The sequence below is a fragment of the Chaetodon trifascialis genome, chromosome 4, assembly GCF_039877785.1.
Source record: "Chaetodon trifascialis isolate fChaTrf1 chromosome 4, fChaTrf1.hap1, whole genome shotgun sequence".
NCBI lineage: Eukaryota > Metazoa > Chordata > Actinopteri > Chaetodontiformes > Chaetodontidae > Chaetodon > Chaetodon trifascialis.
Window position 1 is genome coordinate 2096404 of NC_092059.1, and position 21546 is coordinate 2117949.

At 45.1% G+C, this 21546-nt stretch overlaps 4 protein-coding genes across 4 annotated transcripts; 2 read left to right on the forward strand and 2 right to left on the reverse strand.

Annotated features, from left to right (window-relative positions):
- Positions 1-4084: 4084 nt before the first annotated feature.
- scp2b (sterol carrier protein 2b) lies at positions 4085-10663 on the reverse strand. The gene is made up of 5 exons (XM_070961098.1): positions 10509-10663; positions 9770-9860; positions 8495-8624; positions 7817-7896; positions 4085-4728 (listed from the first exon to the last, which is right to left on the reverse strand). Exons 1-5 carry the CDS (start codon positions 10529-10531, stop codon positions 4633-4635), a joined length of 420 nt encoding a protein of 139 aa, XP_070817199.1. The 5' UTR covers positions 10532-10663; the 3' UTR covers positions 4085-4632.
- A 2238-nt stretch (positions 10664-12901) lies between these two features.
- On the forward strand, positions 12902-16997 carry cpt2 (carnitine palmitoyltransferase 2). Its single transcript, XM_070960160.1, has 5 exons — positions 12902-13482; positions 13973-14053; positions 14155-14261; positions 14337-15638; positions 16021-16997. The coding sequence occupies exons 1-5, from the start codon at positions 13301-13303 to the stop codon at positions 16347-16349; spliced, it is 2001 nt and encodes a 666-aa protein (XP_070816261.1). The 5' UTR covers positions 12902-13300; the 3' UTR covers positions 16350-16997.
- A 138-nt stretch (positions 16998-17135) lies between these two features.
- Positions 17136-18994, reverse strand: magoh (mago homolog, exon junction complex subunit). Its single transcript, XM_070960197.1, has 5 exons — positions 18811-18994; positions 18402-18460; positions 17895-18005; positions 17442-17524; positions 17136-17353 (listed from the first exon to the last, which is right to left on the reverse strand). Exons 1-5 carry the CDS (start codon positions 18899-18901, stop codon positions 17254-17256), a joined length of 444 nt encoding a protein of 147 aa, XP_070816298.1. The 5' UTR covers positions 18902-18994; the 3' UTR covers positions 17136-17253.
- Positions 18995-19515: 521 nt separating this feature from the next.
- Positions 19516-21453, forward strand: aatf (apoptosis antagonizing transcription factor). The gene has a single exon (XM_070960414.1). It carries the CDS (start codon positions 19560-19562, stop codon positions 21243-21245), a length of 1686 nt encoding a protein of 561 aa, XP_070816515.1. The 5' UTR covers positions 19516-19559; the 3' UTR covers positions 21246-21453.
- Positions 21454-21546: the final 93 nt, after the last annotated feature.

Genomic DNA, 21546 nt, shown 5'->3' on the forward strand with positions numbered 1-21546 from the left:
TCCTGCCCTCCATCTGCAGTTCGCGCCACAACAAAAGAGCAATGTGACGTCAGAAAGTATAAGCTAAAGCAAATATGAGGGTTTTTTAATGTCTGTGCCACATCGTCATTTTGGGATATACTCTTCAGATATGACTGTACCACTTTTACCACTGTCACTACACTAAAAATTTAACTAGTGAGGAGACAGGTAGCTTAGCGTAGCATTTAGATTGGAAACAGGCAGAAACAGCTAGCCTGTCTCAGTCCAAAGCTAACAAACCAGGCTATCAGTACCTCTAAAGCTCCCCTGTTAGCATGCCGTATCTTGTTGGCTCGATCTGTAGCTAGCTCGGTTTGTGCTGCTGCTTTTTGGCTTGGAGCAGTGACATCTTGGATTCTGAACTGGTCGCCTAGCAACCTCAACAAGTTAGCTGTCTACCCCTGTTTCCAGTCTTTTAGCTAAGCTAAGCTAACTAGCTGCTGGTTGTATTTTTTTAACGTTAGTGTTACTTTTAATCTAAATATTCCTTTTCCTTGAAAACAACATGCAGAATTTGCAGTAACTTCTAAACACACAGTAAGAGTGCTATGTCGTGAAAGCTAGCTGTCGAGCTAACCACAGCTAGCCTTAACTTTAAACTTAAACCGCTTACTGATTGATTCCTCCCCCGTTGTTACCTGTGAATGAAAAATGTCCATTTTGATGAACAGACATGTTTGTAATTCAGTTTGTTTTTACACATAATTACACAAGACAGCAGCTAAATCCAATCAAGATTGAGAACCCAACAAATTAACCTCGTAGACGGGCAAAGCTACAGCCTTCTTATTCTGTGAAGATCATCCAAAGGCAGAGAGCAGTATCTGCATTTTTTACGTATTTAGTAGCTTCTGTAGGTAAAACAATAAGGCTTACAATTAAAGTACTATGTTACAGAGTTTACACAGAATATTTGACTGTCAGTCAAAGGTTTTAGGAAGCAGCCCTTATTTTCCAACATACTTCCTGTAATTGCTTCTAATAATTTCCTAGAAAGCATCTAGCATTGAAGTGTTAATGGTTGTGATTTTTCCAGGAAATGGCCACAGAATCATTTAGCCTACTAATCATGCTGAAAGTGTTCATTTGCCACAGCTGAAAGAAGTAATATAATAGAAACCTCTGGGTGCCTCCTCCATGAGAGACGGGGGGGGTGACAGCTTCCTTTATTCTCACTGCCATCACTTCAGGGACATTTACACAATCTGCTCCTTCACTGCTGATCCATCAAGTTTTTTCAGTTTTTAACTGTTTTTATTTAGTGCATCTGGACTCAATAGTGAGCACAGTGAATCTTCTAGAAGTGGCCTCTGTTGAATATGAATCTTCTTCTTCTTAGTATTTGTGCTGGAACTGCTTCCACCGAGCGCAGACAAGAATGAAGACAGTGATGAATGCTTGGACTGGGTGGAAGACACTGGGTCCCTTGCGGTCTGATGGGGTTCTGGGAGTCTCACTTACTAATCACAAGCCTGCTGAACTGCTGTTTTCAGGCTGAGAGAGAGACAGACCTCGGTTTGGAGCCTGAATCCCCTCCTGAAATGGGAAAAAACACGCTCCGTCCGTGCTCTCGTTATTACTCATCATATTTTTTGGCAGGCTGTTTTTGCCTCAGAGGGGCTCCGGTCACTGTTACATGTTTTTAATAAGTTTCCACTGTTTCAGTGGAACATGTTCAGACGGCTCTCTCGAGGCGATGGCCCTTCCAGTGTTTTCATTGTACAACAGATTTGAACAGGTTGCAGGTTCTTATGTTTCATGTCGTTCAGGACGCTGCACAGAACAGCAGGGATCGTGTGAGTTTTTAGGAGAAAACGAGAACAAACTTTCTCCTGCCTGAGTCAAACAGCCTCAGCATGAAGATGTTTTGTTTGCAGCTGCGATGTTGTCTGCTTTCTTTCCACACAGCGGTCTGCAGTTTCGTAAACTAATACTTTTCATCTTTTTTTCAAACAAACTACTTTCCCCTGAGCGCTGCTATTTGGAGGGCAGCTCCCTTGTCTTATGTAAAACCCACAAAACAAGACTTCAGGTTCCTCCCAGATTGTGTTTGTAATGTAAAAAGTGTCCAATAAAGCATCTCAGCTGCGGCATTGGTCGTCATCGTGACGCCAAACCTCTGAAGTGTGACGTTTATTACATCACGCAGCATTTACAGCTTGTAGTCCATAGGTTTGTCTGATATGTATTCACTGGGACATCCTGTTTTTTCTGCTTTGCTGCATCGATGCAGAGAGTTTATTTGTTTTTTTTTTTATCAGACAATCATTTTCCAAGACAGCAATGACCTGTGCAGCTGAATCTGTGCCGTGTTAGTGACTCATGGAAAGCAGCAAACGTTTTATGCAGGTCAGAGTCATTGTGATGGCGCAACCATGAAGACATTTTAAAGCCTTAAAGGTCCAGTGTAGGAGTTTAGCAGTGAGGGTGCAGATCACAGCCAACTAACATCCCTCCACTCACCCCCACCTTCAGAGCTCACAGGAGATCCTACAGTAGCCAGAAAAAGTGCTCTCTAGTCAGAGTTTGGTTTGTCCATTCCAGGCTACTGTAGAAACATGGCGGTGCAACATGGTGGACTCTGTGGATCAGGACCTGCTCTCTATGGAGGTTTAAGGAAATCATTCTGAAGTAAACCTGATTCTTAGTGTCAGGTGATTTATACACTAATGAAAACATAATGCTGGATATTATATTGAATTTCTGCTCTTAAGTCCTACACACTGGTCCTTTAATGTCACAGCACATTAAATGCTGTGTGCCATATTAAAGGGACATTCCACTGATTTAGTATTGACTTACAAAGAAAACACTTCAATGATGTTCAACACTGACGCAGAGGAGACGGAGACATTCTCACCTTTAGTCCCATGTATGAGTCAAGCTCCAGTGGGATGGGACGTGTCCTCCATAAGGGCTGCTTTGTCCCTCCGCCTCCTCCAGGTCGAGGGGGCATCCCCGGACAGAGCTGGCTTCAATGCAGCTGACTGTAACAGCATCTTTTGCTAGACCCTCCCCTCCTAATAAACACCTACGTCTTTAAAATTCCCAGTTTGCACGACCTGCTTTCTGCTAGCATTTGTCGCCTCTAACTGAGATACTGGTGACATCATAATGACATCATCAGCGACCAAGCTCCAGGGCCACACATGTGTAAAACTGCTGGACTGCCCCTTTAAGGACTCTTTTTTTTTAAGAAAAACATCAACAAGTTTTCAGATTGGGCTCTGATGCTTTTCACACGTTCAGACCGGAGCTTTCATGAGATTTTTCTACCTGTGAAACATGTTTTCAGTGCATGTGTGACACATTGCCAATTGAAAAACATGTTAAACTTACAAAATCTCTTGCTTACATAAAAGCAGTCACTAGTGACCAATGAAATAACTCCACAGCGACTACGGAGTAAGACCCAGAAAACTACGAGAGCCGAGCCAAAGCTGCAGTGGAATCTGGGTCAAAGCTAGTTAACAGATTTGTCTTTTAGCCATGCTCCTCCATTTACAAAGGAAAAACTACAGCGTGGCAGTCTGGAATCAGGTCGCTGCAGTGCTGGAAAAGCGCGAGGTCCTCCAAAAGGGGAACATACGCCCAGACAGCCTGACAGAGACATCCAAGCCCTGTCGTGTGTGAACAGAAGGCTGTTATTGTGGAGGGTCACACTAATGTGACCTCCAACAGAACCCCTAAACTGTACCGGAGTCATTCATGTGTGTTAACGTCTTGTGGAGCCAGGAGGAGTGTGATCATGTGAGTTTAACGTCTACCCTTCACACTGAATAAACACTCGAGCTCAAGTTAGCACATCTGGCCATTATTTCCATTTTACCATCCATAAACTCGCCTTACTATAAAAGTCAAGAAGCCTTCACACGGAGACAAATAAACAGGACCGGCATGTTGTTATGACGTCCAGTTTTATGTGCCATATCACAGATAAACTGTTCTGGCTTTTTTGTTTATGTCTTCAAAATGATTAGCAGCATTAAGTCAGTGGAATTAGTCGAGGGTTTGTGCCGAATGCAATTACAGCTGAAGAAAAACAGACCCGAGCCAAAACCACCTGATGGACGCTGCAGCAAAGACTTTATTTAGTAGAAATCTTCATACAGTAGTGACAGCACTGCAGAAAATCACAAACCTTTCAGCTCAAATGTTGGGCGGCCACAGTGACAAACATCTCTGTGCTGCTGGCTAAAAACTTTAGAGCAAACTGCGAGTCTGAGACAAGGAGGCACTTCAACGACTGTCCATGATTGAGGAAAATGACAACAATTTGCTCTACTTACAAAGTTTCCAGACACATGGACTCAAAGAAAGGTTTCACTAACAACAGACGTCAGGAGGTTACTGAAAACTGGACATAAACTGAATTAGTGGAGAGCACCTGTCTTGATTAGAGAATTAATGATCTGTCCATCTACTTGTACTCTCCAGTTAGATTGGCAGGGCTGTGGACTAATCCCCTGGTTGGTAGTGAGGTCATTAGTAGGGTGCAGTCTTGTGATGAGAGGGTTTAAAGACCTTTAACATTTCTCTGAAACCAGACTTGCTGTTAAATGAACTCTACTCAGTGTTCGGGTGTCCACACGGCGAGCTCCGTCGTCTCGTCTACAGCTTGGCTTTGCCCGGCTGCAGCTGCAGGTTCTGAAGCTTCATGGCCAGCGCCATGTTCCCCGCGACCTTCACCTTGCCCTGGAAAAACGCCTGTGGACCAGAGAGGGCGAAAAACGTCACCCAGACAGTTCTGAATCTGAAGCGCAGTTTGGTCGGTGCTGGACAGAAAGACACACTGCTGGTTTTAAGAGTTACCGTGAGAGATTAACTCAACTGAGGGAAAGTGGGGCAACGGCAACAACAGCTTATAAAATGTCAGGAAGCTGCGTGGCACTGGGACACAGAGGGGGGAGAGGGGGAGAAATTAATGTTTGTGGACTGACTGGAGTGAAAAAAGAGGAATGAAAAGGTAAATGAGACCTGCAGGTAATAATCTGACCAACGTGTGAGCAGATATTCTTACAATAGTAACTCTTCTCAGAAGGAAAATTGAAGTTTTTCATGTTTTTGACAAGACTGGAAGGACTGAAAGGATCAATTTCGCCTTAGTATTAAAAACACCATGCAGAACTCAACCGAGTCAAGTCCACATGTCTAAAAGATGAACACGTCCTGACTCAGAGCAGGCACAGCTGTCCTTCATGACACAAACACAAAGCAGCGACAGCTTTTCTCGCCACTCTTAATACATGTAATCAGAGTAAATGGTCATGGGCTGATGACAGAGAGGTGTGTCGTCACAGCGCTCCTGCAGCACAGATGACCTTGGAGGGCCTCATGATCCGCTGCTTTTGTCCATAATAACTCAGAGATGGAAAAGATTTGTGCACACAGCATGAAAAACAAGAGCGAGCAGAGAATTTCAAGAGCAGAACGGTGGAAATCAAGCGTCACTGAAGAGTCACGTATGTAAAAACTGCAAAAAGAGTCAGATTTAAAGTTTATCACTCCTATTAAAATCATTGTTTTTACCCTGGCTGCGTATCATTTAGACTCACTTCTAAAGAAATAGTTAGCATTTTTTTTCTGTCAACAAATCCCATGAAAGGACCGAAACACATCAGCCTGCTTGTGTTTCTCAGCCTGGAGCTCATTGGCTCCTGCTGAAGGCAAACATCTGTGAACCACTGTCACAAATATCCAGTTTATTTCCTAAAACAGCTGCTCGGAGCAGTTTTTAACAAAGGCTGCTCAAACAGGAGTTAACAGTGAATGTGTTGGGGACTATTTTCAGCAGCGGATGAATCCACATTCGGTGCTCTGGTGAGTATGTGGAGCAGCAGGACGGTGTGTGTGGAAATGAGTCGATATAAAAACAGTGTGTTCATGGTCATGATGTGACCCCCGAGTATTTCCAGCCTGTAAGTTCTAATGATGCTGAAAGAGGCTGGAACATCTTTCCACATCGCACTCGACATCAGGCATGAGATACATCTCTGCCATTTAACTGTCAGCTCCACGCAGGAAAGCTGCATTATGTTTTAAACCTGCCTCTAGTCTGGAGGCAGTAAATTGGTACAATCAGCGAATAATGAGGCAGCACGGTGTTTCCTCTTCACCCAGGCGCTGACAAGCTGGCAAGCAAATCTGTTCCACTCTTCAGGAGAGCTTTTGGACAGGACGCACAGGCTGAGACAGGCTGACATGAGCCGGAGCACGTGCCACCCGACAACTCAGCCTGTCTCTGCACTGTGATTACACTGAGGAGTACAACAACAGGTATGTTAGTAAAGGCCTGATCTATACAGGTAAATGAATATGGCTGATGTATAGTGCACTGGTTCAGTGCTGTGCATGGACGTGCTGGGTTAGTTTTGATTTGTGCACGTTATCTGTTAGCCATTAATCAATATAAGACGTTATAATGGTGCATTTCAATTTGCGTCTTTCTTGTGCCTGTGGATCCTGCTTTTTCTAATCTATAGATTTTTTTTTTGTTTCCATAAACACTCAAAATTATTATTGATGTTTTCCTTCAATTCATCTTTTCTCCAATTATGAGAAATACATGAGTCACTCGTCTGCCCAGTCACAGCTCAGTCCAGCACACCTGCAGAGAGGCCGACCCGCAGCCCCGACAAACACTTAGCTGATGCTAATATGAGGCTAAAGCTGTCTGAGTCAGACAAATCAAGAGGGGATCTCCCAAAGATCTTAGCGCAAAATTCCCTCATTATGCCGTTGTTCCTCCACAGCAGCTCAGCAGGAAAACACCGTCCGGAGGAGGGAGGCCAGTGGTTAACCATTAATCATTAATCACTTAAAAACAGAGGATATTTTTGACCAGTCATGCGTAACAGTCAATAAGTTCATTTGCGTACACACACTCAGCATGACGCACTCCAGCCCGAGGTCACCACCCAGTTGGCATGCCGTATGATTGAGACCCACATGCTGGTCGAGGGCGAGGGACTCAAGGAGCGAGTTCGATGCCTCGAGGCCGAGTTCATTATGCCATCAGGAGCTACTGTGAGTGGACACGCTGAAAAACACTGAGGAGAAGGAGGATGAGCTAAAAGTTGAGCTAGCCAGGGCAGAGAAACTAGCTCTCACAGGCTACATCACAGCTAGCTGCCACTCCGTCAACGCTGCCTGGAAGCATCTGTTTTCTGGTTTCACTGTCTGACATATTTAAGTAAATTATCTACGCAGGCATCCTTTCCGTAATGTTGTCAGACACTCAGAATAACAATGTGAGGCTACATCACTACCCACAGCGCCCCCTGCTGCATAACTGGGGAAGACGCACTGCCAATGCGATGCCCAGTGTCGACCAAACCTCCAGCGGGGAAACACAAGGAGAAGCATTACAACGCCTGTAACTGTGAGGGAAACAACTTATACCTGACTAACTCTGAAACCTCGTACCGGTTTCTGCTGAACTTCAAAATATAGATTTTGTTCTCCATCATTTTAGCTTTAGGATGTGATCGGTTCATGGCCAGGAAGTCAAGGAGGAACAATTACAGCAACCGAAAACTGTTCCAGTAAACATGTGTCACAACAAAATGTCAACCTGTCCTTTAAGAGACACAAGCTGCTCTGGCTAAAATAGATCTGGTGCGTAATGATGACAGAGAGCTTCAGATGAGACAGTCACTCCGTCTTACCCGCAGAGGACAGTGAGGGTAAGACAGGCGCAGTTTAAACCCTCCCACACACTTTTGACTGAGGAGACAAAGCTAAATGACACACATACCAAATCACTGTGAACACAACACGCACAGTGAATACTCACAGTCTGCGGGTTCATCTTCCCAGTCATCAAGGCCAACAAGTCTGTGTCCGAAATGGAAATGGTGCAATCTGCTTTCTTGGCTGCAGGGCAGAGACATGGGGCAACACTTCAGTCAAAAACAGGGACAATAAAGAGCGCGCAGGCCTTGACCTTTAATCTGCATTTCCACCCTCAGTTGAATATTAACATGCTTTTATGTCATTAATGGTGTCTGAAGGGAGTATCGGATGATCGAATGTGGAGGACTGAATGAGGGATGTTATTGGGCGCAGTGAGCAGAAGGAAAGTCAGGTGATGTTCTTATTCTCCTTGTTTAACAGTCAGGACACGTCAGAGGAGACATGGCAGATGTCTGAGGTGAGAGGTGAAGGTTAAATCAGAGGGCGGTCTCAGTGATCTCATATTTTTTACAGATCTGTGATGGTTCATTCTGAAAGCTCAGCTTTTTAAAAACCAACATGGCTCAGTTCAGATTTTTGTTTCAAAACCAAACTCCTCATCTCATCTCTGACACGATTTGGACATCAGATGATTTGCTAACTTCATAGCGATGTTTCTCATGTAACAGAGAGAAAATGACATCTCATCTGTTACTGGATTTAAATTAATGCCTCTGCGTCTTCTGGTTGATTCGGGGAGCCCAGATGTGCTGAACTCCAGGCCGCTCGGCATTCTTACCCGTGTCATTGTGAACGCAGCCTTTGCCGTTCTTCACGTCCACAAACCATGTGGCCTCCTGTCCATTTGGGCCATCCTTCACTTTGAAGGCAAACACTCCCCCGATCTTCTTCACCAACGCCTCCCCTTCCTGTTCAGAGCACACACAGATTTACACACATGAAAAACCTGAATTAACTTTCACGGCATAGTCACCGCATGTCTAATTTAGGTATGACTGCTTCTTTTATTGATGACGATACTCAGAAAAATCATCATTTCACATGTGAGCGAGCTCTTTATATCTGTACATGAATGCAAAGAGGTTCACAGATATAAAAACCATGTTGACGGGTAATTCCGAGCCTAAGCAATGACAGAAAATGTACAAATGGTAAAAAGCAATTTATGGATATTGACTCTGCATCAAGCATGAAAATGCACGAGATGACGATGATTGTGAGGGATCATGTGAGGTCATGGGTTCTTTGTATTAAAGGTCCTCTGTGGAGACTCTGACCGTTGCTTCACGCTTTGCAAATGATTAATGAGGAAGAAAAAACATTCAACACATTTGTCAGAGCTTCAGGTGAGAAACACTGAATGTGAAAAAACGGTTTGTTTACAAGAAAACTCCACAGATCACCTTTAAATAAAGGCAACATGTTTTAAGCTAACGCTCTTCCTCAGGCTTCGTTAACTTACTCATTTTATATCATACCAGCACACTGGTGCTGAATGTAAATCAGATAACAAAAAGGTAGAGAGTGTGACCCCAAATCCGCCTAAAAAATTGGGATCTAAATAGAAACTGAATAAAATCCACTTCCCTCTCCACTTTAACTAATACGGGGAAACAAAAGTGGGACGCAGACTCTCTTACTGAAGATAAGCTCTGCGTCTGAATTTTTAAATCTGTTTGTCTGATCAGTTGCCTGAGATATTACACTAAAGCACGTCTCCCCTGATGCCATTTTCTCACTGATGACAAATCCCATTCATTACATAGACAGCACGCTGGCGAGCTCCAGATGAATCTGGTATGATTGAGGTCGCACAAAGGTAACTGCTTAAAAACACGGAGGTTTGGAGGAAACCATTTGTTTGATGAGGGAACATAAGCTTGAAATTATTTCTGTGTTATAAAATGAAAGTTTGGGATGTGATCCACATTCTACGGATTCACGTAGCGGAAGGAAAGTCCCAGAGGATGCACACCAGTAAAAACTGAGAAGAATATCCAATCGCAAGCCCGTGATGAGCAACACTATGTCCTGCTGTAAGTCATGCAATCACCTCCTCCAGTTTCTTGTTGATTTCCCCGAACACAGCATGTGCCTTGAACCCCTCCAGGCCGCCACTTGCGCTGGTGTTCATGGCTTGAATCCTTGACACGGTGAAGGCACGAGAAGGAGAACGTAAGGTGGGAAATGGATGAAAACACAGCACATGGTTTCCAGACAAAACAATCCCTGATCAATCACATTGATAAGTATCTGTATATTCTTGCACAGACGCACATTTATTCTTTTGTATGGATCTCGCCCCTGAAGCTCAGTGTTTGTCAGGTTCACATTATAACGTGAATAACCCCCACGAGTCAACACAAAGCCCCCTCACTGATCGCTTTAACGAGTGGCTTCAGGTTCATCGAGATGTGGCCTCCTCATCTGACACCTTCACAGTTTGTACGTCTGAATATCAGAACAGCCAGTGCAGCCAAACCCAGCATGTCATGACATTTAAACACCTGCCAGCTAGCTGAAGAGAAGCTGACACAGCACGACAAAGTGGACAAACGCCGAGTGTCCGTAACTTAGTCCGCAAAAAGCTGTTAAAGACAGCGGTAACGTTAGCTTTTCAATAACGGCGGGTTAGCGCGCTAGCTGAAGCCTAAGATATACAGTTACGTGAGTTCAATGCATGTAACGTAGCTGTCTGACATGTCATCTCTAACTAACTAAAGGTGACCTCAATTAATCATTCAGAAACATTTCACAATCATAGCTTTCCGTTCACTGCTTAATGTTCTTACCTTGGTGTCTGTATTTCAGGCATTTTAGTGAACGAGCAGAGCCTCACTACACTTTAACAAACTCACTGTCGCAGCCTGCGCTTTGCCTGCTGTTTGCTAGCTAACGCTGCGCTTCCGCCTTTCTTCCTCTCTTCCGGGATCTTCAGACTCGACGTGTCGATGTCAGAGAGCGAATCGTGGGCGGCCCTAATTGTATACCAACCTATCAACATAACGACATAAATTGACATGAATCCTGCTCCATCGTATTAAGCACTTTTATTGTGACCTCTATGTTCTCAGTTTATATGTTTTTTAAAGGACCTGCCTTTGTTTTGTGCCTTAAAGCCCACTGACTCCAGCTTACTTTTCTGCATAACATACACAGCAATCAATCCTGCAGGCCGTGCTGCTGTGTTTCAGAGATTTGGATGTTGTATTGACCACCTTTCCCTTAAGCCATTGGTTTCCATTCACGGTGTAAAAAGAAATAAGCGAATTTGTTTGGATTGTGTAACAACACAGAGCTTCGATTTTTGTCAAGTGAATTTCTTTAAATCAATCAGGACCACACAGTTATTATTACACGCAGACAAAAAATAATGTGGGCGTGATGTTTACTGTGCTGTTGGATTACACAATGTATTTGAGGTTTAAAGGTCTGCTCACTGATTTTCACACTGCAGAAATGAAAGGAATCCAATACAAGTCTGGAACTGTAAAATAAATCAATAAATCATTCAGCAAATGTATTAAATGAGCTAAAACTTGCAAACACATTGTGTTTGTGTTTGTGTTTGTGTTTGCGTTTATTTGATTTCTGTGCTCATTTCACAGCCAAATCAACGAATTCCAGTAAGCATTTTGGTTTCTTTGTCTAAGCTGGCTATTGTCGAGGAGTTATTGTGTTATCTGCCTTTAAGAGCGCTGCAACAGAAGGTTTGCAAAAGCCTAACCACAGCATGTCCAGCCACATAAATCTTGCATTATAATCAAAATACTATCACTAAAAACATACAACTGCAAATGTCACAATGTCTGTATAACGTCCTGCAGAATGATTATAAATGATGCAGAAAAGGGCTATGCAACAAGGGCAGGCCAGCAAATGACACTGCATCTTATGTATGAGTGGAGGCAAACATCAGTTTAAATCTCATCAGTTTAATGGAAGCAGTGAACTATCACCCTCAATGCTTTTGGAGCGCAGGGACGCTGGGGGGAAGGATGCTCACATAGTGGCAGAGTGTGGAGTAAGGCTCAAGGCCAAGCACCCAACTGCCTCGACCACTCTCTCACTCATTACAAATGATTAGCTCAACACTTGCCAAGCCATGGGAAGCCAGGCGGTGCTGTCCTCACATAAGATCCTATCTGGTCTTTTCTTCTGTGCTCCATGTGTGGGCTTTTAGCTCAGACCACACAGCTTGGTGAAGAGAGCAGCCACTACTCAGGAAAACACTGCACTCTGCTGGTTAGAGGAGCACTGATAACAAGCTGGATATGAAGCACTTACACTGCAGGTTTGAGATGTGACATGTTCGCACAGAGCGGCCCTTTGGAGACAGCCTGAACTCAAGTAAGTGTTTGATTATTACATGAAAATAAACTCAACAGAGACACTATTCATACCTGTGGAGAAATAAACTCTTACACTGAGGACACAGGGAAACTTTCACATGTCATTAAAGACGTTAAATTTCATCCATGTAATGATACTAACGCTCACACTGATGTTAAACTCAAGTTTGGGCCATGAATGCTTAGTATTGTATTGTTTGTATTGCCGGACGGACACAGAATATTTAAGGCCAACACTTATATATCAATATTTGAATGAAACTTTCAAACACTGGAAAACATCTCATGTACAATTTTAATATAAACATTTATAAACAACTATTTTTCATAAGGCTCTCTTAAATTATAAGCAATACACTGCATTATTGGATACATATGAAGATGTGTACTGAGTGGGACATTGGACAGTCAGAACTACATACAACCTATAATGGTGACACTGTTTCTAAACTACATTCAACACTTATTTGGAATTTCTATACTGCACTTTCTTATATGCACTAATATTAATATTTCTGTTAGAAAATAATAATTGCCGACATATCAGCCTGGCGCTTGTATTTGCTGCAGTTTATTTGATTTTGATGGATTTATTTGTTTACTTGTTATTCATTTTCTTTATCTTTGATTTAGTTGTAATATTGGAGTTGAGCCTTCGTGCTGCTGTGAAAATAGGATGCATGTTTTCCTCTTGAAGTCTGTGTTATGCAGATATGTTTTTTCATTCACAGTAAAGATGAAAAAGCTGCCGTGCTGTGGACTCGGTGTCGTCTTACCGTCTTCTTCGCTGCTCTGGACACTTTACACCGAACACCTGCTCGGCTAACTACGGAAGGAGTCGTGTAAGTCACGTGACAAGTTTTGCCGGTGAAACTTCCTGGTGCCGTTTCAATTCTTAATTGCTTGTTTTTGCTGTAACGTAAAAAAACAAACAAACAACAACAACTGTTTTTACAACACGTCGAGCTGAATTTACATGCGAGGCACAAAATTTCGTTTGCTAATCGCAGCCCGAGTGTCAAACGTTTTCGGAAACACGCAGGTCACCGACGGCAGTTTGTCAGCTAATGCTAGCTGCTAACGTTAGCTAGCTGCCGTGTTTATATAGAGGGGCGCCTGCGACGCGGATGTGTCCGTAGATTTTGATCTCCTTCAATCAGCTTGACCGTGTGAGCTTCACGTCAATAAGCCTCCAGCATTCAGTTTAGGTTTTCGGGTTGTTAGCGCGCATCATGGCCAACCTGCTTTCAATGCAATGCGTGGCCTCTCTGAGGAAATCTGGACACCTAATTCATTTCAGATCTGCTGCTCTGGGCATCGATAAGCGAAACTACAGCAGCAAAAAAGCTTCTTCGGGCGAGTATTTGCACGAAAGTGTTGTACCATCGATGCATTATCAGAAGAGTTTGCCCAGGTAAGCAGCTGAAGGCACCGTGGATGACCACAGTCCTGGTGGCTTTCTGATTTATCACCGTTAGTGTGTCAAAGTGCAGAATCATGCCTGAACTTCTCCTCTTCTTCGCCTTTTCATATTTTCTTCTTCATATGTTTTGCATCCTTTCATGATCGTTGAATGTAAGAAAGAACCTTTTTCTTTCTTACATTCATTTACATTCAGCTAAAGGTGGAATTGGTTTAGCACTTTTTTCCACATAACGCGAGCACCTGGCTTTGACTCAACATAACTCTGTGCTGATATGAATGTAATCTGCCTTGGAAGTGTCAGGTGGATGTAGTAATGTGCTCTGATTTAAAGAAGGTGACCCATCAAGCTTTCAGATAGATGTAGGTTAAAGTGCACAGTGGATTTCAGCTCGGTGGCCACTAGGGGGCAGTGACACGGCTGACGTCTAATATGTACTGGACTGCAGAGAGGCTGACGACTCCTTTTAAAAATCATTTAGGCTGCCCATACCAAAACTGGAGGACACCATCCGCAGGTATTTAGCCGCCCAGAGGCCTCTCTTGGACGATAACCAGTTTGGGTAAGTTCTCACAGAAGAATAAACCTTTTCATTTCATTATTTGATACCAATACTATGCTGTTCAAAGCTTACCTACAGCAGTCTTTATTGTGTTTCCTTAGAACGACGGAGAAGCTTGCAAAGGATTTCCAGGCTGGCGTGGGCAAACAGCTGCACGAGGAGCTGGAAGCTCAGGACAAAAACAACAAGCACACAAGCTACATCTCAGGTGAATTCACCTGCCTGATGATTACTGATCTGAACGAGCTTCTCAAACACTGATAAATATCTTTGTTTCTTTCAGGACCGTGGTTTGACATGTACCTCTCTGCTCGTGACCCTGTGGTGCTGAACTTCAACCCCTTCATGTCCTTCAACCCCGACCCAAAGACGGAGTACAATGACCAGCTGGTGCGGGCGACCAATATCGTGTGTTCAGCGGTGCGCTTCATGAAAACACTGCGCGCTGGACTTCTGGAGCCGGAGGTTTTCCATCTCAACCCGGCAAAGAGCGACACAGACGGCTTCAAGAAGCTCATCCGCTGGGTCCCGTCCTCGCTGTCCTGGTATGGAGCTTACATGGTGAATGCTTACCCCCTGGACATGTCTCAGTACTTTCGCCTCTTTAACTCCACTCGGATTCCCAAGCGTGGCCGAGATGAGCTCTTCACTGATGACAAAGGGCGACACCTCCTAGTCATGAGGAAAGGCAACATGTATGTGTTTGACATTGTAGACAGGGACGGGAACCTGGTGAAGCCTGCAGAGATCCAGTCCCATTTGAAGTACATTTTGTCGGACCCCACGCCAGCACCTGCCTTTCCTCTCGGGGTCCTGACCAGCGAGAACAGGGATGTGTGGGCCGGGCTGAGGGACAAGCTGGTAGCTGCTGGAAATGCAGAGGTTTTGCGCGTTGTCGACAGCGCCCTTTTCTGTCTCTGCCTGGACGACGAAAGCATGAGGGACCATATCCACATCTCCCACAACATGCTGCACGGCGACGGCTGCAACCGGTGGTACGACAAGTCCTTCAGCGTCATTCTGACCAAAGACGGACAGGCAGCCATCAATTTTGAGCACTCCTGGGGCGACGGCGTAGCTGTGCTCCGCTTCCAGAATGAGATCTTCAAAGACACCACGGAGCAGCCGCTGGTTCACCTGGGCTCTGCCGCCGCCGTGGATTCAGCCTCCGCCGTGCACAGGCTGCAGTTCAAACTGGACAGCGAGCTGGAGAACGGCATCAAAAAAGCCAAGGAGAACTTTGAGTCAGCTGTGTCAAAACTCACCATTGGTGCCATGGAGTTCAGAAAAGGCGGGAAAGACCAATTAAAGAAGAGCAAGCTGAGTCCAGATGCTATCGCACAGCTGGCGTTCCAGATGGGCTTCCTGAGGCAGTATGGGCAGACCACGGCAACTTACGAGTCCTGCAGCACCGCAGCCTTCAAGCATGGCCGCACAGAGACCATCCGGCCGGCCACCATGCACACAAAACAGTGTTCGCACGCCTTTGTCCGCCAGCCGGGCCAACACAGCGTGGAGCAGCTGAAGGCCATGCTCAACGAGTGCTCCAAGTACCACGGGCAGCTCACCAAGGAAGCAGCTATGGGTGCGTATGAGACAGTTCTACATGTGTAAATGATCAGTCTGTGATGCCACAAACCCTCTGTGCAGTCAGAACACTGTTGATAATTTGCTTTGGTAGCTTATTAACAGGAATGAGTGTTGAGCCTGACAGGAACTGTCTCTGCTCACCATTTTGCAGTTCTGTTCATGCTCAGCTGTGCAAATGTGCAATGATTAGGCTCATACCTGCATCCTGTGACATTTAAAGATAGAGAAGAAACAAAGAAAAGCTTGTACATTTCTTTCTAATCCCATAATGCACTGCTTTTCAGCCACGCCACACTACCTGTATTGCTCATTATAAACCAAACGACTGAGTGTTTATTACATGTCACTCTGTGATTGGCTGTACTTCCTCTCGCCAGGCCAGGGTTTTGACCGTCACCTGTTTGCCCTGCGGTACCTGGCCAGTTCAAAGGGCCAAGCTCTGCACAGCCTGTACACAGATCCAGCGTACGCCGCCATCAACCACAACGTCCTCTCCACCAGCACCCTCACCAGTCCGGCCGTCAGCCTCGGCGGCTTTGCCCCGGTGGTGCCCGATGGGTTTGGTGTCGGCTACGGCGTCCACGACGACTGGATCGGCTGCAACGTGTCCAGCTACCCGGCTCGCAACGTCCACGAATTCCTGCAGTGTGTCCACAAGTCTTTAGAAGACATTTTCACTGTCCTGGAAGGGAAACCGCTCAGCTAAGAAACAAGTGTCTGTTGTCACCAAAGAGAGAAAAAAAACTAATTTTACAGCAATGGTGTGATCATTATTCTCAGCCCTCAGACTGTTAATTATCTGGGCAAACGTGAAGAAAGTGAGGAGTAATATTTTTTATGCACCTCTAAAGAAACATGGAGATTCATGGTGCTTAAATGTAATTATTTTAAGGGAGGAAGTGGTTAAGAATATATTGTTTGAGGCGGTTTGGTATCAAACAAGTGATCTCATCAACTAGACATTTATTACACTGAAGATTTCATAAGAAGTTTAATGTGATTTAGTCCGCTGGCTTTCAGTCATCAGTCTGAAGTTTTCCAGCCACATCGCTTCAGACAGCAGTGAATGAAGCCTAATGTCAAGTGTCCGCTGTGTTTGTAGTTGCAGGGTTACATATTACAGTGACAGCTCAGATCAGGAGCGCTGGTCCCATTATTTACGCAGTAGGGCTTTACAGATATCCAACTTCTCTGCAATAAAAATAGAATGCGAAGTCAGATTCTGTGCCTTATTAAAATGTGAATTTAACAGACCATTTGTTGACTCACTGTAATTAACTATCATCACTCATTTACAGCCTTATTGGTGTGGTTGAATGTATTTTGAAATAAAACTTAATTTAATTGCATTTGCTCTATTATTTCCAACATCTTCCCACGTAAAATGCCATTTCTACAGTGTACACTACAATATCATCTAAAGCAGACTACAGTTCCTCAGTGCTGACACCAGCAGAGGATAGTTGAAATGAAGTTTATATGAGCAACAAACTGTTTTTCTCACCCTTTATTCAAAATAAAAAACGGTTCCACCAAAAGCAAATGTACAAATGCGGTAGTACAACAACAGAAACATCAGCTAAAGCAATTAAAACAAGACAAAATCACATTTAAATGGGCTTGATCTTGAAGTGTAGACCGATGAGACTGAAGACGAGACATTTCAGATCTTGCACCAGATAGTAGAACACGCGAAGGCCTTCAGGGTCCCTGAAACGGCACGTTTTAAAAGTTAGACGTGTTCGTCAGTGACACACACACATCGTCTGCCTTCCAAAGCTCTGGACTGAGCGCTTACTTTGACTGGTTGACGTCGATCAAGGAGCCGATTTTGGAAGTTGTGAATGAAATGTGCTCGTCTCCGATGACGATCTCCAGCTCCTGTGAAAATCAGGACGACAGGCAGGTTATTCCTCAGGCTTCAAGGACGTTTTCAGCCAAGTTCATCAACGCAGAGGTGATTTACAGCAGTGCCTTTGGTGACATCATAATACGTGACCTGTCACTCCCTGACCATGTGATCAATGGGAAAAAATACTAATGGATTGACCATATATTGATAAGTTGGGTGCTCTGTATGTACTCTCAAAATATGTGACCCTATTTAACTGAAATCAGGTCATAACGTGGTCACAGCTATCAAAATGTCCTATGGAGCCACCATTTTTAGAACGAACCTATTCTAATAATGGAAACTGGGCTAACGCGTAAAATAATGTGGTCGCTGTCTGCGGATGGAGCCTCAACAAACCTGTCTGCCAACTCTGTCAGGAGGCGGCCACAGTGCATCGTCTTCCTTGGTGATTTCACTGTCGTCGATGATCCTCTTCAGCTCCTCCATCACACTTTTGTGTACGTAAGCCTGAGATGGTTAAGAGAGGACAGGCGAACCAGGTTAGATTCTGGAGATGTTAAGAGCTGTGACAAGTGTTTAAAATGCAGATATGATGTGAGAACTTCGCTGATCTTCACTATCAAGACCACAGACCGATCACAACATCCAACCCTGCTTTACACACAGTAAACATGTCTGTTTTGGGTCTAGAAAAGCTTTAAAAACATATTATTATTAAGATTATTATACAATACTGCAGGAAAGCACTGACTGTTAGTAAAAGCCAAAAGCTCTGGTCTCATTGTTGAGATCTTGCCATCACGTGGTGACAATAAACTTAAAATTATACCAAAATCGCCCAAACAGCATGGCCTGGATAAAGAGTAACGTTACTCCAGAAGTAACGTGTTTCTAATCAGTTACCTCCTTCCTGATCATGACGTCGTTCTTGTAGTTGCTGTTGTTTGCGTACCTCAGTTTACCTGCAAGAGAATCATCAGTGTGAAGGAGAAATGTGAGAAAACGGCTCATTTTCAGCCAAAGTTAGAGGAGTTTGCTAACATCCCTACAGGCCGCGTGGCGCTTAAACGCTCAAACTTTAATATTTCAAAGACTGACATAACTATAATTAAGACATTTTGCGGTTTTAATTCAGACTGAACATAAGTTTTATAACACGCATAATTAAGTGGAAAACAAAGAGGCAGTTTGGCGCTAGCAGCTCGTTTTGTGTCCGCTGCGGCCTAACAGTTAGCTACTGCCGGGTGGCTAAAGACGTTAGCTTAGGCGCAGGAAAGCTAACCCGTGTGAATTACCGCCAAACTGGACTTACCGTCGGGTCTGAATTCAAACTCCAGGAACTCATGTCCAAACTTCCCCTTGTGCCCAACATAATATCTCAAATAGAAGTCACTTGTCGACATTTTACTGTCCAGAAAGTCCTCTTTCTGGTGAAATCCGCGTAACAATATTTAGCAAGAGCAGCTCGTACCCTCGCCACTCATGTGCGCATGCGCAAAGGGTCCTTCTAGAGGGGACATTTTTGCCCCGCGGTTTGTCTTTCAGGTGTGTTTGCTCCTGTTCTGCGGACGTATTATGCCTACAATCAATTATGTTTTTTCATTAATATACTTTTGATCCGATATTTCTCATCAATGCTTCTTGTACAAACGGGCTTTTATTTATTGTTTATTTTCTTTTTGTATTTAAAACGTTTACTTTTGTGTTTTTAAGTTAAATATTAAATGTCTTGTTGCTTATCACAGAAAGTTAGATCTTCAGATTTCTTCAGTTTCTTCCAAATAGAACTGTTTTGTGTTGTCCTTTCAGTTTTAAAAATATTTGCTTATTTCATTGGTTTTCCAGAAATCTTGAAATGTTATAGTTTCTCTGATTAAGTAGTTTTTGTAATTCAGGGGTCTGAGTATGTTCATATACGCAGCGCGACAAATATTCCGCCTTAAAGACGTTACCCAGGGTTTGTTTTTTTACCCTCTCGTCGCATTTTACTGTCGTCATCACCTTCCGCACTAAGCTACCGTCCAGACTGCAGAGCACACGTGTGGTTGTAAACGTTTCGCCATGGCAGGCTCTTTTTCTCAGGAGCTCGAGGAGTTGTTGAATCCTTTGCCTAAATTTGCTGATCCGGAGGATGATGATGATGACGAAGCCACCAAAGCCAGAGTGATAGAAGGGTTCAACGAGCACGAGGACGACGACGAAGATGAGGTCGTCTCCAGTAGCCTGCGGAAGCAGAACTCATCCCTGCTGTTGGAGACGGACAGACGGTACGTGGGGAAGGCGGTCTCCCGGAAACAGCTGCTGATGGATATTGAGGGATCTGCTGAGGAGGATGATGATGATGAGGAGGAGGAGGAGGAGGAGGAGGAGGAGGAGGAGGAGGGCAGCATAGAAGAGCCAGAGGAAGATGAAGAGGATTCTATGGGGGATGAAGAGGCAGATGATGATGATGAAAATTCTTTAGAAGAAGATGAGGTGGAGGAGGAGGAGGAGGAGTTGGTGGGCAGTGATGCAGAGCTAGATACTAAACTGGCATCTAAGACGAAGGGCGTGACCTTTCCTCAGGGAGTGGACTTCCACAAGCTGACAGAGGGCATGGATGACCTGGGAGTGAGTGAAGAAGATGATGACAGCGGCGAGGAGGCCGAAGGCAGCGATGAAGACGACGGCTCCGATGACACTGATGAAGACGGCGAGGACGAGGGAACCGTCCGCACGTTTTCTCAAGAGAAAGTAGACGAGGAGGTGGAGAAAGGGAAGGCCGTGACGAACCAGCTGGACCTGTGGGACCAGCTGCTGGAGGGTCGGATCAAAATCCAGAAAGCTCTGATGACCGCCAACCAGCTTCCGCAGCCGGAGACACTCCCAGAGTTCAAGAGGAGGGGTGGAGCAGAGCTCGCGGGGCGGCTGAAGAACACCCACAAGGCCCTGAAGGCTCTTCAGAGGTCCCTGCTGGAGCTGCACGATCAGCTGCTGCTGCAGACCGCCGACACCAGGACCATCGCCGCGGGGAGGACGGGAGCGCAGGACGAAGACGAGGAGATAAACAGTGAGGAGGGTGAAGAGGGGTCGGTGCAGCCGGGTGGAGCGCCCAAACGAAAACTGGAGATGGCCGAGTACCCGGACTTCATGGCCAAACGGTTTGCGGCTTTCCAGCCTTACCAGAACGCCACGCTCCAGAAGTGGCACGACAAAACCAGACTGACGATGGGCAAAAGCAGCAAAGGCTTCGGGGCGTTCGACAGGAACATACTGACGCAGGTGGAGCAGGTGCTGATGGACAACGACCGGCTGGTGCGTCGCACCCAAACCCGGCGCTCTGAGTACAGAGTCCTGGGCAAAAAAGAGGCGTCTGCTCTCACCTCCGAGGGCATCTTTACAGAGGGAGGGGAGGCGGAGCAGCAGCTGAAAGCAAACACACACCTGAAGGATCTGGACGAGGACATATTTGACGACGACGACTTCTACCATCAGCTGCTCAGAGAGCTGATCGAGCGCAAGACGAGCGCGGCCGACCCCAATGACCAGGTGGCTATGGGCAAGCAGTGGCTGGCCATCCAGAAGCTACGCAGCAAAATCAAGAAGAAGGTCGACACCAAAGCCAGCAAAGGCCGCAAAGTCCGATTCCACATCCACAGTAAGCTGGTCAACTTCATGGCTCCCATCGATCACAGCTCCATGAGCGACGAGGCTCGCAGCGAACTGTACCGCGGCCTCTTCGCTCAGAGCTCGGCCAGAGTGATGTGACGGAGGAGGAGCGGCATGGCAGCAGTGAGACAGAGACTGGGCCGACACTGCTGGTGCTCTGATTGGACAGAATATGGACTCAGAGGACACCTTTATGGACACTTTGTACTGAGCAGCATTTTCACTTTGTGTTTGCCTGTTGACCCGTTTGTAATTAAAATATATAACATGAGCGTTTCCACTAAAACAAAGAGCATCTGAGTGGTATTTGGATAGTTTGTTGACTTCAAATGGTCTTTTTAAAATAGTGAAAAGCCCCAAAAATACAAGTTGTGTCCCAATTCTGTACAAACATCAGCTG

What these genes read in the sequence shown, in the direction of transcription:
- cpt2 (XM_070960160.1), top strand. Translation starts at nt 13,301, where the DNA reads ATGGCCAACCTGCTTTCAATGCAATGCGTGGCCTCTCTGAGGAAATCT. An exon ending in GCACACAAGCTACATCTCAG is followed by an intron (nt 14,262 to 14,336) that starts GTGAATTCACCT and finishes TGTTTCTTTCAG; the next exon opens with GACCGTGGTTTGACATGTAC. An exon ending in CACCAAGGAAGCAGCTATGG is followed by an intron (nt 15,639 to 16,020) that starts GTGCGTATGAGA and finishes TCCTCTCGCCAG; the next exon opens with GCCAGGGTTTTGACCGTCAC.
- magoh (XM_070960197.1), bottom strand. Translation starts at nt 18,901, where the DNA reads ATGTCGACAAGTGACTTCTATTTGAGATATTATGTTGGGCACAAGGGG. An exon ending in GTTTGAATTCAGACCCGACG is followed by an intron (nt 18,461 to 18,810) that starts GTAAGTCCAGTT and finishes ATTCTCTTGCAG; the next exon opens with GTAAACTGAGGTACGCAAAC. An exon ending in ACGTCATGATCAGGAAGGAG is followed by an intron (nt 18,006 to 18,401) that starts GTAACTGATTAG and finishes TAACCATCTCAG; the next exon opens with GCTTACGTACACAAAAGTGT.
- scp2b (XM_070961098.1), bottom strand. Translation starts at nt 10,531, where the DNA reads ATGCCTGAAATACAGACACCAAG. An exon ending in CCTGAAATACAGACACCAAG is followed by an intron (nt 9,861 to 10,508) that starts GTAAGAACATTA and finishes CACCGTGTCAAG; the next exon opens with GATTCAAGCCATGAACACCA. An exon ending in CTGCGTTCACAATGACACGG is followed by an intron (nt 7,897 to 8,494) that starts GTAAGAATGCCG and finishes TCTGCCCTGCAG; the next exon opens with CCAAGAAAGCAGATTGCACC.
- aatf (XM_070960414.1), top strand. Translation starts at nt 19,560, where the DNA reads ATGGCAGGCTCTTTTTCTCAGGAGCTCGAGGAGTTGTTGAATCCTTTG.